The 17,713-nt window shown below is 43.7% G+C and overlaps 1 protein-coding gene across 5 annotated transcripts in view; it reads left to right on the forward strand.

Annotated features, from left to right (window-relative positions):
* PEPD (peptidase D) overlaps positions 1 to 17,713 on the forward strand; it is a 258,003-nt gene that overhangs the window by 161,122 nt on the left and 79,168 nt on the right. For all 5 annotated transcript variants that reach the window (XM_061593983.1, XM_061593985.1, XM_061593981.1 and 2 more), the window contains one exon: positions 11,176 to 11,244. In XM_061593983.1, coding sequence (XP_061449967.1) covers positions 11,176 to 11,244 — 69 coding nt within the window. The remainder of the gene's footprint in view (positions 1 to 11,175; positions 11,245 to 17,713) is intronic.

Genomic DNA, 17,713 nt, shown 5'->3' on the forward strand with positions numbered 1-17,713 from the left:
CAAAGTGATCCTTTACAGAAGGTTCATCTGGAAGCACCACATCCCTTACGTAAAACTTCATGGACAGATTCCCATTAAGATTTCACTGAAAACTTTTGTAAGGTTCGTTAACCTGTGAAATGTGTACATTCATAGCCATGATATGTGCACAATGCTTGGACTTACATGCCCATCCTAATGTCTCATTAAGTGGTTAGATATATCAAACTGTGTGTGTAGCTGAAGCGATATCTTAAATGTTCTTCTAATAGCTTGCATTTGTAGCAGCTGCTACCAAAGGTTTGTGAATGTCTCTAAAATCTGAATGGGTTCCATTATCACTCCTTGTTAATGAAATGATTTTAATATTACAACAAATGAGGTCTTCTCCCCCTCCCCAAATCCTTTCAGTATTAAAGGGGAATTGGATTGTAATTAGAGCATATTTCACCAAGAGTGAAAGGGGCTCTAATATGTGCTTGACTCTTAAAGCAGTCAATCCTATATTAATTGTACTTTGCGTGCATCTGTCCTTGCTTGATGGCAGAGCATCCATCACGCAGGGAATGCTGGAGCCCTTCTGAAGGTTGAAGAGCTTCTCCTCCAGGAGAAAGGCAGTTCTTTGTCTAAGGAAGTTGAAAGTGTTTTGAAAGGAGCTTTGCTTCCTGTGATGTGCTGGTATGTTTCTTTCTTCCTACTCTCACTTCTGGTCAAAGAAGTTTTCTGGGGCTTTGGAACATAATAAGTCCAGAAGTAATAGAGAGATGCATGTGTAAGAAGCAGGAACCTCTTTTTCAAACCACCTTTAACTTCTGGACAAATGCACGTGTGTGCGCGCGTGTGTGTATGTGCGCGTGCGTGCTTGCATGAGCGCGCACCTTGGTGGCATTTTAAATTTTTGGTTTGGTTTTTGTTTGGTCTTTCTATAAAAGGCAGTTTTATAATATTTACCTTTGAGGACTTGAGCCACTGTCATGTCATGGAGAATTTCTGAGAAGGTTGGGAGAATGGAGAACGGGTTACCGACGTTGCGTAGGACACTGCCAGCACTGATGAAGGAAATTAGGGGTGTGCCTCCAGAAGCCTCAAAGCCAGCTGCTGGACTTACTGAGGAAGGCTCATACAGGCATTCCTTGTCACAGCCAGCTGGGGAGGACTTTCTGCAGGCACCAAGGCCAAGCATAATGACAGGAGAGATACGTGCTAAGAAAAACATAGGAACTTCTCAGACAGAGGAGAATGAAAGGGACTCAGCAGAATCAGAAACTGGCATGTCTCAATAGAGAAGAGATGGTTACAAATAGGCAAATTTCATCCACCACCACTTCCTAGCTGTAGCACTTGCCTTGCAACTGAATTCATAGTGTTAAGTGCCTGCCCTTTTCCTGCATATATAGAAATAGCACTGCCTGTTTTTGCTGTTGCAACAACTCACCTGCTGTTGCTTCCAATATCTAGTTATGCCTGTTCCTGTTTGAATCCTAGTTTAGGCCTAGTACGAGATGCCAGATCCGGGTTCTGATTTCTGGAATAAAGCTTTATGCAGAAAAACCCGGTCTCCGAGGCCTGGGTCTGCTTCTCTGGTTGGGAGCCGGGACAACCACTTTATTGTGGTGCATCCTGTCATGCTTGCGTCATCTTTTGTTTATGCTTCTTGATCTCTCTGCAGCTTTCAGTACCATTGACCATTGTATCCTCCTGGACCAGCTCCATGGAATGGGAATTGGGGACACCATGTTACAATGGTTCCAGTCCTACATATGGGACAGAGTCCAGAAAGTAGCATTAGAAAAATGCTGTTTAGTCCCCTGGTGTTTATGTTATGAGGTGCTGCAGGGCACTATTTTATCCCAATACTATTTAATATCTCTATGATGTTACTGGGAATGTTCATTAGAAGTTTGGGGGCAAGGTGACCATTGTATCATGGACCTCAGCTCTATTTGTCCATAACATCTGAATTAGAAGAGGCCATGGAGGACTCAGTAGTGGGATGGATGTGGTAAAATAGGCTGAGCTTGAATCCTTGCAGGATAGAAGCACTGCAAATGAGTGGTTTCTGTGTCAGAGAAATGGGTCAAAATACTGGATTATTGCAATGCACTGTATGTGAGCTTCTCTTGTGCTTGACCTGGAAACTGCAGTTAGTGCAGAATGCTGCAGCCAGATTTCTGATGAGACTGAAATCCTGTCACCATATAAAACCTGTGCTCACTGGTTGTTGATTTGTTATCGGGCCAACAAATTGGTATATAAAGCCCGTAACAGCTTGGGACCAGTTTTCGTATAGGATCACCTTACCCCATATGTGCCTACTCAACCACTTTGATCTGCAGAACAGGCACTGTTACAGGGGCTACATAATACTTGCTCCAAACTCTTAAGGAATTGGTCTTTTAGTGTGGGAGCATCTACACTTTGGAACTGCTTGCCTGCCTTCGCTGTACTCTGTCAGGCCCCTGCTTAGAACACTTTTATTTGGGCAAGCCTATCCAGACTTGTAGATGTTGAGATGTTTTAATCTCTTTTTAGTTTACTGTTAATTTTAATTATCTTTTAAATGTTCTAATTACTTGTTTTTAATATTTTTATGATGTTAATATTTCTTGTAAACCGCTTAGCTTGATTACAATCAAGCAGTACATAATTGTTGCTAAATAAATATTTTTTATCAGCCTCACTTGCATAATTAGACGTACATGGGAATCCCAAATAGTGCACGTAGGATTTTATTTTGGATTGCATCCTATTCATTTCTGCTAGAACTACCCCAGATTGCTCCATCATATAACAAGTAAGATATGGTTTTAGCAAGAAAAACTTTTATCATAAGTTCTAACAGACAGTGTCCCTTATTACGATCAAGTGTATTTATAGCTCCCAGTGAATGTGCAGATGAAATGTTAACTGCTTCCACATTGGTGTGCTATAGGGGGCTTTTGCAAAAATGAAGCCTCTATCATATGCTGCTAATATAAGTGCTTTTATATGTATTGTTGTATTTAATATTGTTGTACTGTTGTATTTTATCTCATTTTAATGTACGTTGCCTAGAGTGGCTAATTGCCAGATAGGCGACAAACAAATTAAATATTATTATTATTATTATTATTATTAAGTATTGTTGTGCGCCGCCCCAATCTCTTGAGCAGTGAGATTTCCACGGGTCGCTGGGCTTGCCCAGGGTTTGGTTTCCTTGGAAAGAAGGTTAGCGGAGTCTGAGGTGTCTTTATGAAATATGGTTTATTTATTTGCACACATTCCAACAGAGCTTAAGATGGAGGGTTCAAAGCATCAGCAGTCCAGTAGATCTTGCTTTTCCATCAGGCATATAGGAGGCACCCTAAAGCCATATAATAAACTGAGGGCAGTATACAAATGTAATAATAATAATAATAATAATAATAATAATAATAATAATAATAATAATAATAATGTTGTTTCAGGCCTGTAGCCAGGAGTGGGCAAATGGGAGCACTGCTCCCCCTAGAGCTGTGCTTCGCACACCCCTTAGGATTTTTTTTTGAGGGGGAATTGTCTTTAATTTGTGACATGACAGACAATGACAACATCCATTTAAGAAAAGGAGCCTCTGAAAAATTTAGTGAATAAGATTGAGGGCACAACAAAGGCCTCATCTGGAAGAGCCCCCCAAAGTTTGCTCACTCAAGACTTCCCCTAAGGGTGAATTTTTTATGATTACAGTCACCCTATAATTACTTAAGTGATCCTGAAAAAACTAGCCTGTATGACACTTGAAGAGTTAAATATTAGAGCTTTGTATTATGGGCTAGAGTTAGACTCCACCGTTGGACATTCCTTTGCCCTGCCTTTCCATTTCAGTTGTGTTGTCTACCCAGCCAGCAGCAAAGAAGCATGTTTGTTTGCCTGCAGTAAAATGTGAGAGTGTTACGCTGCAGCCAACTCAGAAGAGACAGGAAGGGGGGAGGCATGAATTTCAGGCGCCTCCGCAGTCAGAAGAAGCAGAGTTGGGGATTGTTGTGTCTGAGCAGGAGCGTGCGGGAGGGGGGCAGCCTGCTCTCCAGCCAGTTCCCACGAGTAACGCCCTTTCCAAGCAGCCGAGCGCACCGCCCCCAGTTGATGCAGAGGACTTGTGGGGGGAAGCCTCAGAGTCAGTGCCAGCTCCTCCTTTCCCAAGCAGTTCCCAGGAGGATTCCAATGAGGCACCGCCTCTTGACCTCGAGCCTGTTGTTCGGGAGCAGGTGTCTTCGGATGAGCAAGTGGAGGCGCGGCCCGTCTCCTCGTTCCCGCCGCCGCAAGAAACGGACAGGGCAAAGACAGGAGTTACGAAGGAGTCAGAGATTATGTTCGAAAACATTTCCTATATAAGCCTGCTTCTCCCAGGGGGGGGTCGCTGAGTCAACTTCCTTCACACGCTGCAGAGCATGTCTAGAGTTTAGTTAGGGACTTTAGTGAGTTAGCATAGGGTTTCCTATGAAGCGCAATGCTTTTGATGTATCCATTACTCTAATAAAACGAGATTTACTTGCACACACGCTCCAGCCTTATTCTTTCGGCTCTGGGCAGGACAAAGAGTTTGTTTATTCTGCAGTTATTATAATGAGTAGAACAGAATTGGGTGCTTATTGCTAAAGGGTGAAATAAAGAGATAACTTAAAGTGATCTGAAAAAATGGCTATCCTAAGTTACCCTTTACTCTTTTTAAAGCACTCACTGTACTCACAGTCATAGTGGGTATTTTTTCTTATTTTTCTTGAATACTTGTTGGCAAAGAATAAAAACAGCCCTAGAGGAATATAAATATTGCAGTTTACACTACAGTTAGCTAGCTAGCTGGCTGGCCACCTAGGCTATAACTTGGGCCTAATTTCTGATTTTCCCAGTATGTGCAGCTAAGCATGATTTCTGGTTTCTATACAGAAAAATCAATCCAGCAACCAGTAAAAAAGAAAAACTCCAATTGCTTTCCACAGTTAGTTTCCACTTGCTTAGCTAGTCCTTTACGTAACAGCCACTTTAAAAGTTTTACCGTGATTTTCCAATAGGAAAATCTAGAGGCCAGGAACAAGACTGGAAAGATGGATTCTCAAGGAGGAGTTAACAAACACACCCTAATGTATTTATTTTCTCTCTGCCCTACTAAACTTGTCATATGGACAAGTTTGGTTTTCAGGTGGAATTTAAATCTGAGATAACTAATGCAGCATCAAAGCCAAGCTCAGGAGCTCACTGTCATTACCAATGTAGTTCAGGTCATGAAGTAATGGAACACAGGGATAGACTACAGGTGAAAGAGCGCTGTAGCTATAGGCAAAGTCAAGCTTTTGAGTCTGGTATTCCGGGGGATCTCTCAAGAAAGGGTGAGACAATTCAACAGATTAAAAGTTCTTTTACATAAGTTAACACTCTCTCTGGAAGGAGGAGTGAGGGGGAAGGTCACTGCCTTTCTGTCTCCCTGGCCTGGCCCTCATGTCTTCTCCACCGGTTGGTGGGGATTGGCTGGCACTATGAGCCTCCCCCTCAAATGCCCCACCTAGAAATGTGGCTGCCATACCTAACAAGGAAGGATGGCTACAGGTCTCTGTTGTCTGCCTGAAAGCAGCACTGGGATTTTTTGATTGCCCCTTGAGAGAGGGAAAAAAGAAGAAGCAAGTTTCTGAACTGCATCATTTATGTAGAGAGGTAACGGTAAAGGTGTCCCCGCACTTGTAGTGCGAGTCGTTTCCGACTCTTAGGGTGACATCTTGCGACGTTTACTAGGCAGCCCGTACATATGGGGTGGGATTGCCAGTTCCTTCCCCGGCCTTTCTTTACCCCCCAGCATATGCCGGTTACTCATTTTACCGACCATGGATGGATGGAAGGCTGAGTGGACCTCGACCCCTTTTACCGGAGATTTGACTTCCTCCTTCTGTTGGAATCGAACTCCGGCTGTGAGCAGAGCTTCGGCTGCATTACTGCCGCTTACCACTCTGCGCCACGGAGGATCTTGAGGAGGCAATAGTGGGGCCAAAAAACAGCCATGTTTTGTACCCTTTCATGCAAAACATCCTGCATCCTGCTTTGCTGTCCCATCTCCACCTGCCCTGGGAGGGCCTGGGAGCCCTGACTGACACTGGCTACAAAAACTGCTGCTGGTGTTCCTGCAGAAGGGGCCCAGCAGCCACCTTGCTGTTAGTCCAGCCAGAGCAGTTGCTCAGAATACCTAGAGACTATCTTGTTAGACCTTTTTATGAATTATGTGGGGTTTGCTTGGTTTTATTGTATGTTTATTGAGATGTTTTCACTAGTTTATAACTATTTAATTTTTTGTAACTTAGAGTGAATTGTATGGGGGGGATTGATGTTGTCATGTGCCTTCAGCATGGTTTAATTATGACAAAGCGACATACAAATAAATGGTGATTATTTTGATAATAATATTGAATCTGAAAGAAAGCCAGCTAGTCCAGTTTGAATTTTAACATCAGCTTTAGAGAACATCTGCTGTATATAAAAAATGAAGTCCAATGAAGTAACAGGATAGTCTTTCCCATAGATGCTGCTGGCAGATGGCAGATGAGAGATCAACAAATACGGCATGCAGCTTTTTTGGTGGGTAGTAACATACTTCTGAAAAAGAAAAAACTGGCCAAATTGTGGCTTACCAGGACTGCAGGAATGTACGGGCTCCTGAAGAGGCGTTTACAGCCACTGAGCTCCTTCCCATACCTTTTTGCTGCCATGTCACTCTGTGTTAACTCAGTATTATCCTTTAAACCTGGGTTTGTAGTTAAGCTCTCCTCTCCTTGGCTGCAGCTCATGGTTACTGAGGAGAGAGCTTAACTTTGATTCCAGGTTGAGATGACACACTAAGCCAAATTTGAGGGCTCCTCTCCAGGAGCCCAGGTGTTTGCACAGACCCGGTAAACCATAGCTTGCCTTAATGTGTCACACAAACCAAGCTACTGATCGGTTGTGCTATGTCCCTTGCAAAAGCCAACCTGCACTGAGGACCGGGCTTGGTTCTCTTCAGTCCACTATTCTATCATCTAAAAAATGTGTGTGTCTATTGGGAGGGAGGGTGGAACACCATGAAGACTTATTGTTTGGGGGGGTGTCATCCTGATTGTTTTTCTGAAAGATTGGAACTAGATGTCCCACCAGCTGACAATATTCCATTAATTATCATAAATTTATTATTTTCCTAATTATAAGAAACGAAGTGGCCAAAATCGTAGCCCACCAAGCTGAATCAGTATGACAAATATCAGGCATGACATGTCCCTCCCTGTGGTTTTACCTGGAATAAGTCTCTTAAGACATATTACTTCTGTTTCTAACCTTCATAACTTGTTTCATTTGCTTAAGTTCCTGTGCTACACAGTCCGAACAGTTTTTTTCCATTTTTATTAATTGCAGTTTGCTCAAGGGTCTTTCCAAAAATTTATTAGTGTAATTCTTTTCTTTCTTTCTTTGATTCTTATTCTCATTTCATTGGACCAAAAAACCCTGTCAATTTCCATATTTGATTTATTTGCCTTTAAAGATGTACCTGCTTTCACTATATATGGTAGGATAGTGAAGATATGTGTTTCTTGCACCAAAAATAATGACTGTCCCATTAAATGGTTTGGGAGCATGAGATGGTTAAGCTAAATTAGTCTGGACCTGTTTGGTCTCATGTAAGAAGAGTAAGATATAAATATAACGAAGTTATGTCAGAGTAAGAGTTACTGTAGGATCAACCAATAGAGCAGCCTTCGCCAACCTGATGCCCTCCAGATTGCTTGGACTACAACAGCTAGGGCTGATGGGAGCTGTAGCCCAAAATATCTGGACAGCACCAGGTTGGGGAAAGGCTGAAATAAAGGATCTGCCTTACTATTTATTTGATTGCCCATTCTCCACCCTTTTAAGGGGAAAATATCTTATATTTAAAGCACTAATTCATCTGACCTCCAGAAGACAGCAGGAGTACTTGTTGGTGAGTTGTTGATTTGATTTTTAATAAGGACCTCAGGATAACAAGTAAAGCTGCCACGTTTGTAATGGCATTATCAAATCACAAATGGATTTTACTTAGCAGAATGCAATTTGATCATGTTATAGCCTCTGAATGAATTTATTTTTTTAATTTTTTTAACAGTGGCTCAGCAATAAAAACTAACTGAACTGCCAGAGTTGCAGCATGTTGCTTTTCTTTTGTTTTTTTAAAAAAGGCAGGCTTGAATAATACAATAGTAGAGTTGGAAGGCCATTGACTCCAACCCCCTGCTCAATGCAGGAATCCAATTTAAAGCATCCCTGACAGGTGGCTGTCCAGCTGCCTCTTGAATACTTCCAGCGATGGAGAGCCCACCAACTCCCTAGGTCATTGGCTCCATTGTCCTAGCGCTGTAACAGTAAGGAAGTTTTTCTTGATGTTGAGCCAAAATCTGGCTTTCTGTAACTTGAGCCCATTATTCCATGTACTGCGCTCCAGAATGACTGAATGCTGGTAAAACATGACCCTATTACTTCCAGAGAGAGAGAGAGAGAGAGAGAGAGAGAGAGAGTACCTATGCTGGTAAATGGCACTAAATTTTTTTAGTCTTGGTGCAGTAGTGTTGCAGGCTGGTTCAGAGTTGATAACATCTAGATCACAGGAATGTGCTTTGCAAATGGGCTGTGCATATTTAATGGACTTATGATATTTTATTTGTTGTTATTTGTTATTGTTTTATTATTATTTATTAACAACGACAACATTGTTTATATTTGTTGTGATAGCTTACTTGTTGCAATTATTGCAATTGATGGCTTGTGTTACTGATACTTGTAGAAACCACTTTGTGACCAGTAGTGAAAAGGCTTTTATAAATACTGAAAATAATATAAAATAATACCTTTGATTCCACATGTCATGGATTGGGATGGAGACAAAAAGAATCTGCTCCAGGGTCTAAATAACTGCTCAACTAGTTCATGGACCCAAAAAGAACCTGAGCTTCTATTTCTTGATCGTCAGCCCCACAGCACCAACCATAGCAAACCATTTTAGAAATGGTTTCTGATCTGCCCCAGGAGACAGGGCTGCTGCTCAGAGGTAACAAGTCAGGTGTCCCACTGGGTATTCTCAGGAGGACAGCAAGGAGATATTTGTGTTCTTGCAGCTCCCTCTTTTTATTATCTTATTTAACAACAACAACAAAACCGTACTTAATTGCTCTAGAAGGCAAGGGCACAGCCTTCAACCACTGCAAAAATAAAATATGAAAGGCACTTGTCATGGTGGCAAGGAGTAGCCTTTGGAGGAGAGTTAAGGACTGCTATAGAGTGATCTGGCAAGACAGCTCAGTTTTTAGAGCAATAAAATGGGGAAATTGTGTGGGCTTATGGGGGGTGCAATTCCTTTTGTTAGTGCTGCAGCTGGGGCTGAGGTTTGGGGCTCTACTCCGGGGGTGGGAGGAATCACCCAGGGAGCAGCGGATAACAAAGGGGGGTACTATCCAGCCCTCAAGCGAAGTACATGGGAACGTAGGAAACTGCCTTATCCTGAGTCAGACCCATTGGCACATCTAGCTACTCCACCCCTCTCTGGAGATGGCTTGAACCTGGGACCTTCTGCATGGAGGGCAAATGCTGTGCCACTGAGCTACGGCCCTTCCCAGGTACCGGTCGCTGCAGCATCTTTTCTTATTTTAAAAAACATTTTAAAAAATGAGAGCCAGCCAGCCAGACATGTACATGGTTACAGATGTTGATTTTATCATTTTTACTTTTAACATACATTTTTCTTTTCTACAGAAGAATGATGCTTCTTTGCAAGCCATTGGGTTATATTCAACTAAATAAAGCTCAGAGTAGACCCGCTGAAGTTAATTAACACGACTCACTTAGATCCATTAATTTCAGTGGGTCTACTCTGAGTATAACTGAATTGGAGACAACACAATGTGTTTAGCGTCACCAGTTCAGATGCGTAAGCCACTTAGTCCCTCAGTGCTATTCAGATATATACTCCAGAGAATGCATGTGGTGGTTGAGGGATTACACTCTCTAGTCTTGCCCCCCAGGATGAACATCCTTACAGGCATTCTTCCCCAACATCTGTGTGTTTGACAGCAGGCCTGGAAAGGAGTGCTACCCTTGCACATAGTTTCATGTGAATGGAGCCCTGATTGGAGGAGCTTAAGCAAATAGCACTGCCCTTCACATCTGCTGCTAAATGTGTTGGAGCGCAGCCAGCAGACACATTTACATTGAGGGTGGGTTCTGTTTGAGCAGCCCCCCTCCATGCATTCTCTGAATGCATGAAGAGGGCTAGTAACTCAGACAAACGTTGCAGGATATGGCCTTGAGGGCACATGATGCAGCAACCTTGCTAAAGCTAAGCAGATCTGGGGATAGTCCAGTGATTGCCTCCAGATTTTGTTGGGCTACAATTCCCATCAGGCCCAGTCAGCATGACCAATGATGGGAGCTGTAGTCCAACAACCTTTGGAGGGCACTATGTTGGCTAAGCATGACATTTCAGAATTCAGTGATGGAACAAATGCAAGATGAAAATATGGCAGCTGTGTTACACCGTCAGGCAGATATAAAAGTTCTGTTTTATATTATGTCTATTTTTAAAAATCCATGTATGCTATATCCATCACAGTGCACAACAGCAACTGATTCCATATGTGACCTTTCATAGTGTTACTTCTGGTTTTTTTGTGCTGAACTTTTAAATCTGTGATGCTTCCAAATTTCACAGGGTGACCGCAGGTTCTTCAGTATGAATGCTTCTTTCTCAGTGTTCATACTATTTAGTATCCTAGTGTGTTGGTGTTTTTTCTTTTTAATATAAAGCTAGAGTTTTGTTTGAAATATTATTTCTGCTACCATAGAGGGTACATTTGGCTTTAGGATGAGAGCCAGGATTTTACTATCTCAGTTCCTCTTTTGATCCTTTCTTAAATTGTTAATTGTTTAGCTCCAGAGACAGGTAGACTTGGAAGGTTAAGGGAATGGATTTATTCCTCCCTGGAACTTCAGTGCACTTTCTTTTTGATTCCTCTTCCAGTTGTTCTTCCATTTTCTACAAGTGCATAATGAGCTCAAAATTCGTGATGAGGTTATTGGTTGATGTACTGAGCTGGGCAGCAGAAGATCAATAAGTCCTGGTTTGTTGCAATATTGCATTGTTTGTTGCTTTTGTGTTTGGTCCTAAACAAATCACTAATTTCCAGCTTCTTTGATTTGCAGCCTGTTCCAACACTATTGCTACACTCGTGGGGGCATGCGACACACTTCCTACACGTGCATCTGCGGCAGGTAAGTCGCTCCAATCTTCATTGTTTATTTCCCATTGCATTGTATCAACATCAAGCTTAAGTTACTTCAGTGAGACATTTAGGAAGCAGTCAGTAAGCTGGGAATTATTCAGTCGCAAATATTTCAGGAAGAAAGGAGTGTGGAGTGAGGCCCATAGCACCATGTGTGGGGCTTCTTATGGGTGGATGTATTGGATTAGGTGTTGGCTGTGCTCAAACATAACACTATCATTTGTTCAATAAGCAACAAATAATCTCACAGACAAACAAGCAAGCCATGGTTTATTTTTCCAAAGCTTGGTTTGCTTTCCAGCTGCACTTTTCTTGTGTCTTTGTAACTTGGCAAGCATCTGGGATGGGGTGGGCAACCAAAGCACAGTTAAGCAGGGCTGGGACATTTTGGGCACAGTTTTGCACATTTTGGACACAGTTAAGCAAGGTTTGGACATAACAGCAAACTATAAAGCAAGCCATGGTTTGTTAATGCCCCAAGACATTTTGCTACTTGAAGTGGAACCCAAAGATACAAGTTCTTGCTTTCCTCTATCCTCCATCTTGAGATGCATGGCTTTGCCGTACTGCATGGTAGTAACAGCCCTGCTAGAGGACACCAGCTGAACCCCTCCTCAGCCTATGGGGAGAGGAAGCAGTAGTTGTAGCAATAGGGCTTGCAGGCAGTCAGCTTTGTAGGATAGGATTGGCCCACTCTTTCCCCAAAGGGCCCCCAGTTACTGACCAGGATTTTGAACAGTCTTCTGATATCCAATTTAACTATAAAGAAGGCTAAGGATGGAACCTGAGATTTTTAAAATGCCACATGTATGTCTGACAAGCTGACTTCTGTGACCGTCCTGAATGTTCTCAAGTTCCAGCCAGTTCTTACATCTGTCTTTTCCAAAGGGCCTTGAAAAGCACCCTGAATGGCTTCCCTTTGGAGGGGTGTGTTTTACCTTGTGACAAGCAGCACAATAAAGCTTCCTGCTGGCTGTGTCACCTGTAATTTCAGGCCTTTTCAAACTCAGAGGCTTCAGATAGGTATGGACAATTCTGTCCCATCCATCATGTCTTGTTTCTGCACAGTCTGCGTCAGTGTTGGAATTGCGTTTTAATGTGTTTTTAAATCTTCTTTTTTAAACAATAGATGTTTTTAAAGCTTTTTTCATTTTTTTGAAGATGTTTTGTTTTAATATGTTTCTAATAGTTATTTTGTTTTAATATAGTTTAAAGTCTGTTTCTATGATGCATTAAAGTGTTTTTAGTGCTTTTGTTTGCCGCCTTGGGCTCCTACTGGGAAAAAGGGTGGGATATAAATCTAATAAATAAATAAATACAGGGATGGATTAAATTTCATCTCACTCTTGTGTGGAGTCTGCATGGAAAAGCATAAATCATTTTTTAAAAAACTTTTTAAAAACCCTTGAAACTGTCACGGCTTTCTCCATGGAACCCTGGGAAGTGTAGTTTCTGAAGGGCGCTGAGAACACTTAGGAGACCCCTCTTCCCCTCACAGAGCTACAGTTCCCAGAGTGGTTTAACAAGCAATCCCTCTTCCCAGGGAACTTTGGGGATAGTAGTTCTGTGAGGGGAAGAGGGGTCTCCAAACAACTCTCGCCACACTTCACAAACTCCAGTTCCCAGGATGCTCAGATGTTGTTATGATTACATTTTTATTGCTCAGACACAACATGTGCCCCCCATGACCCTTTGGTCACTTGCCAGGCCATGCCTTTCCTCACCAGCCCCACTCTATGCCCTCTTGGAGTGTTTCTGTACTAGCTGGAATGTTTCTGTGCCCTGCTGGTCTCTGGCATATGGCCCCCAGAAAGTTCTCCATAAGGTTATGCAGCCCCTGCTTGCTCTAAATGAATGCAGTTTAATTCAGTGAAAATGTGGGGGGGGGGAGTTATACTAAGGTCTTCACAGGATGCACAAAATAGCACTTCCAGCAGCCTTTTCTCCTTGCTTTGACTGCTCTTTCATGTATAAGGGTGTGGGGAAGGCTCCTTTTGGACAAAGCCTTTTCTTTCTGAATCACACTTGAAGCGGTTTGTTCTGCTTCATGGTGCCTTAATGTTCACTGCAGGATTTTCCTCCCTATAGTAAGCCCATTTGTTACAGCTTCATCTTGTTCACTAATATAGCGTTTTTCACTCTTTCTCGGAGTTCACAGCTCTGCTGACGCTTCTTCCTAGCTACTACTTAATCAGAAACATGAACTTGACCTGGTGCAACGAGACTGGGCCAGGTGAGGGAGGGAGGCAGGCATTGGGGAAGAGAGAACATTGCAGGTTATAAGTCACGTCCAGATAAGAAATGCCTCTGAATAAGTGAAATTTACTCTGCATGCCTTTCTCCCTTCATGCCCATGCCCAGTCAAATTCAGCGGGAGCTAAAAAGGCTTTCCCTCGACTGGTGCGAAGCTGGTTATTGTCCTCAGGCTTTTGATGATGTGTGGGACGCAGAATGGGAGTTTCCATGTAAATCAAAGCTGCCTACTAAATAGGCAAAGAAGCACTTCGTGTTTGCAGCAAGGATCCTAGTCTCTATCCTGGTTAGATGTTATATATATTCCCAGGATATTAAGGGGCCTCCCCCTTGGCGAAGATATCCTTCATGAAGGAGACATACAAGCCAGGGATACTCGGAGCTACTATTTGGAGGAAATTCCACAGATTTTCCTTTGGCAGCCAGTTTGTGGGATCTCACCCTTTGAGCTCCTCCAGCAGTTTGTACCCAGTTCTTGTGGAACCAGAAATCTGAGGCTGCTTCTGTTCTAGGTTTTCAGGGGATGAATTGGAATCCGCACCTGATATTTTATCCCTGGCTCCTTGGCTCTGGCCAGGCAGTTTTTCTGCTAGATTAAGGAACAGCCTGTGGCACCCTAGCCCTCGTCCCAGTTCCTGGCCACAGGACATAAAAATGTTCCCTTCTGCTCCTGCCAAACAGCCCACAGTGATGGTTTATTTTCCTACACCCCTTCAGTACTGTCTGGAGGGCTGAGTGGGTTCTCTTCATGATGTTTTTGAATTGGTCTAGCTTTCCCTGGTTTCTGCCTTGATGGCTGATGTGAGGCCCCTTTACCCAGAGGTTGTCAGCTGGAACCAAGTGTGCTTATCAAGATTTTTGGGAGGATTGGGGATGCCTAAGCTTAGGTGACAAGGTATTCCCTCTTTCATGTGTTCTAGCCCTGATGCCAGGTGCTTAGGTCAAGGCGTGGGGCTCTGGATATGTCTAGTGTACTCACTGGAGAAAGGTTATAGATCATGTCAGATGGTGGCCATCCGCAGACCTAGTGTGTTCCCTGTATGTGGAAGGGTTACACAAAGTGACTCCCTTAAACCTAGTCAACCTTCAGGTTGGCTATGTCTGTTCCCTCCAAGGGCTATGTCTGTTCCCTTGGAAACATAAGGGGTGAAATATCTGGGAAGAAATCTTATGTATTTCAGGTTTGTTCCTCATAGAATCATAGAATAGTAGAGTTGGAAGGGGCCTACAAGGCCATCAAGTCCAACCCCCTGCACATTGCAGGAATCCAAATCAAAGCATTCCCGACAGATGGCTGTCCAGCTGCCTCTTGAATGCCTCCAGTGTCGGAGAGCCCACTACCTCTCTAGGTAATTGGTTCCATTGTTGTATGGCTCTAACAGTTAGGAAGTTTTTCTGATGTCCAGTCGAAATCTGGCTTCCTGCAACTTGAGCCCATTATTCCATGTCCTGCACTCTGGGACGATCGAGAAGAGATCCTGTGGAAATGTTCGATTTTTCTTCTCAGAACAGACAGGGACATGAGTAATCTGGGCTGAGACATTTAGAGAGCTGATTCTCTCTCTTACAGACCTGAAAAGGTAGGCCCAGGGAGCGTTGCCGGGACAACAGCAGAGAAGCCCGTTGACTCCTCTAGGGAGCCACAGTTGGAAAGTATATAAATGGAAAACCCACAAAGCTTTTCTTGAGTATTCAAAAAGTTATCACACCCCCTCCCCCCAGGAGAAGGCCTACAACCCTTACATGTGGTAGTATTTGCAAGAACAGTTGGCTCGTCTCTAGCCGCAGTTTGGAATAAATTCAGAAGATTGCCTTATGAAGAGCCAGTGTGGGGTAGGGCCAGTCACTGCCTGCCAGCCTCAGAGGAAGACAATAGTGGGTCATCATTCATGGGGTCATCATGGGTTGGAATCGACATGAAGGCAATTTCCATGAATCTCCATGAATCCTTGTGGAGTCTGAGCACCTGCCCCCCCTCCCCCGAAGATGGTGGTTAAGTGTCCTGGTGGATGAAACTGAAATATGGGCTTGACTCTTTTTCTAGTTTCATGAGGCTATCCCTAGACGTTGAAAAAGCTACATATGCCTTTGTGTTGTCAGGGTTTCAGTATACTGGCTTACGGTATACACAGCTTCAGAAGAGCTCAGTTTTCTATTATGTGGCTTGCACATAATGGCCCCTTCAACCTCAGAGGCTATTCTGGTTTTTCTTCATGAGCCTTGGCAGTTCAGTATTAATTAAAATGTATGTTTTCAATGAGAGCCAGTGTGGGACAGTGGGTGGAGTGTTGGGCTGCGACATGGGAGCCCATGGTTCACATCCCCACACGGCCATGGGGATCATTGGGCGACCTTGGGCCGGTTGCTGCCTCTCAGCCTCGGAGGAGGACAGTGGTGGGCGACCTCTGAGTAGCGCTTACCACAGAAACCCTATGAACACAACCAAAGGGTTCATGGGGTCGCTATAAGTCAGAATCGGCTTGAAGGCAGTCCACTTACATTTATGTGTAACATAAATTTCTTTATTCCTCTCTTTCACAGATAATCCCTGTCCGAGGATTGGGTTAATAGAATCAGGGGGCAGAAAATGCTTGTTTCTATATTATCTAATCAAGAGGAAAAGCAGCCCCTATCCTTCTAGTCTTTTATGTCCCTTTAAACAAAGTTTGATTATGGGGATAGTTGGCGCTGCACAGGTCTACATGACATTGTCAGTGTCTGCCAGCACAAACAAGTGTCAGAAGCTGCATCTAGCTGCAGAAGGTTCTGCCTCAGAGTTTTGAATAAGGTCAAACCATTTTGACATATAAATAACAAACTCTACCAGGGCATGCTCTTTCTGACCTAATCGCAGGAGGGTGTCGCGGTATAATCTGATTGTTGAGGTTCGTCCCCCTGTTCTTTCAGTAGCTTTTGCTTCCATTCCAAGATCCCATTCCAGCAAAGGTGAGAATTCGGGTGTCCATTCCAGACATGGCTTAGAGGGAGCGACAGTGGTAGTTGTTTCTCTCCAATTAATGGAGTGTACGATGGACAGCTTGGAGACTGAGCAGATCGGGTTGAGGGACAAAGTTTTTTCGGGGAAAGTCCTGGATATATTATTGGCCTCACGTAAATAGTCTTCCAATAGGGGTTTCTCTCCCACCTAGAGGGTGTTTTTGAGCTAGTGCTCAAAAATCTTGGTGGATCCATTGTCCAGAAGCAGTCACGCTTTCCTAGGTTTTTTACACTCAGGTTTGGACAAAAGGTTTAGTGCAGCTATCCTCAGGTGCCAGGCAACTTCCCTCAGTAGTATATTCTCTAGACTGGGGGTTCCCAGTTGCCTTCATACCACTTGCTCTAAGTGTTTCCTTAAAGGGGTGGTTCTCGTTTCTCTGCAGACGGTTCATAGGTTTCCAGCCTGGAACCTAAACTGGATCTTGTTGGCACTAACAAGCTCACTCTTAGACCCTATGGCCACCTGCCTTCTGAACACCTTGACTTATACGACAGTATTTTGGTGGCCATCACATCCGTTTTTTATAGGTCTCAGGAGGTGGACTTGCCATCTTTCTGCCCATCTCCTTCCTGCACTCAGGAGCGTAGGTGGCACCTGTTGGATGTTAGAGGAGCTGCACACTGGTGTTTAGACATCCCGAATCATTGTTTGTGTCTTTCTTGGGGAACTCTAAGGGAAAGAAGGTGTTTGCCTCTTCCATCTCTCGCTGGTTAAGGGCGGCCATAGCTCAAACCTGTGAGGCATCGGGTAAGGACCCTACAGCAGATATCACAGCACATTCTGTAATAGGGGCGGCTGCCTCTGCATCATGCAAGGGTGGTTTTCCAATCATGGACATCTGTAAGGGGACACGTGGGCCTCTCCGCACACCCTCATCAGACATGATAAAATAGATTCCTATTCCCCAGCTGACGCCATGTTTGGTAGCAAGGTGTTCCAGAAGGTGTTAAATCACTAGTTTCACACAGAGGAAGCCCACCCTGGGGATGTGGATACTGCTTTCTTATATCCCTAATCAGGAATGTCCTCCAGCCCTATCTAGCTAAAATGGAAATTTTTCCTACCATGAATTTCTATTTGTAGATAGGGCTGGAGGACATTCCACCCACCTCTCCTTCCTCTGCTATGGCCTTCTGGAGCAAGGGATTGGGGGCTTGAGGCATTCTGCTAGCATCTTACATTTTCACACAATGTCTAGTACTGCGGG

This window comes from Rhineura floridana, chromosome 13 (assembly GCF_030035675.1).
Source record: "Rhineura floridana isolate rRhiFlo1 chromosome 13, rRhiFlo1.hap2, whole genome shotgun sequence".
NCBI lineage: Eukaryota > Metazoa > Chordata > Lepidosauria > Squamata > Rhineuridae > Rhineura > Rhineura floridana.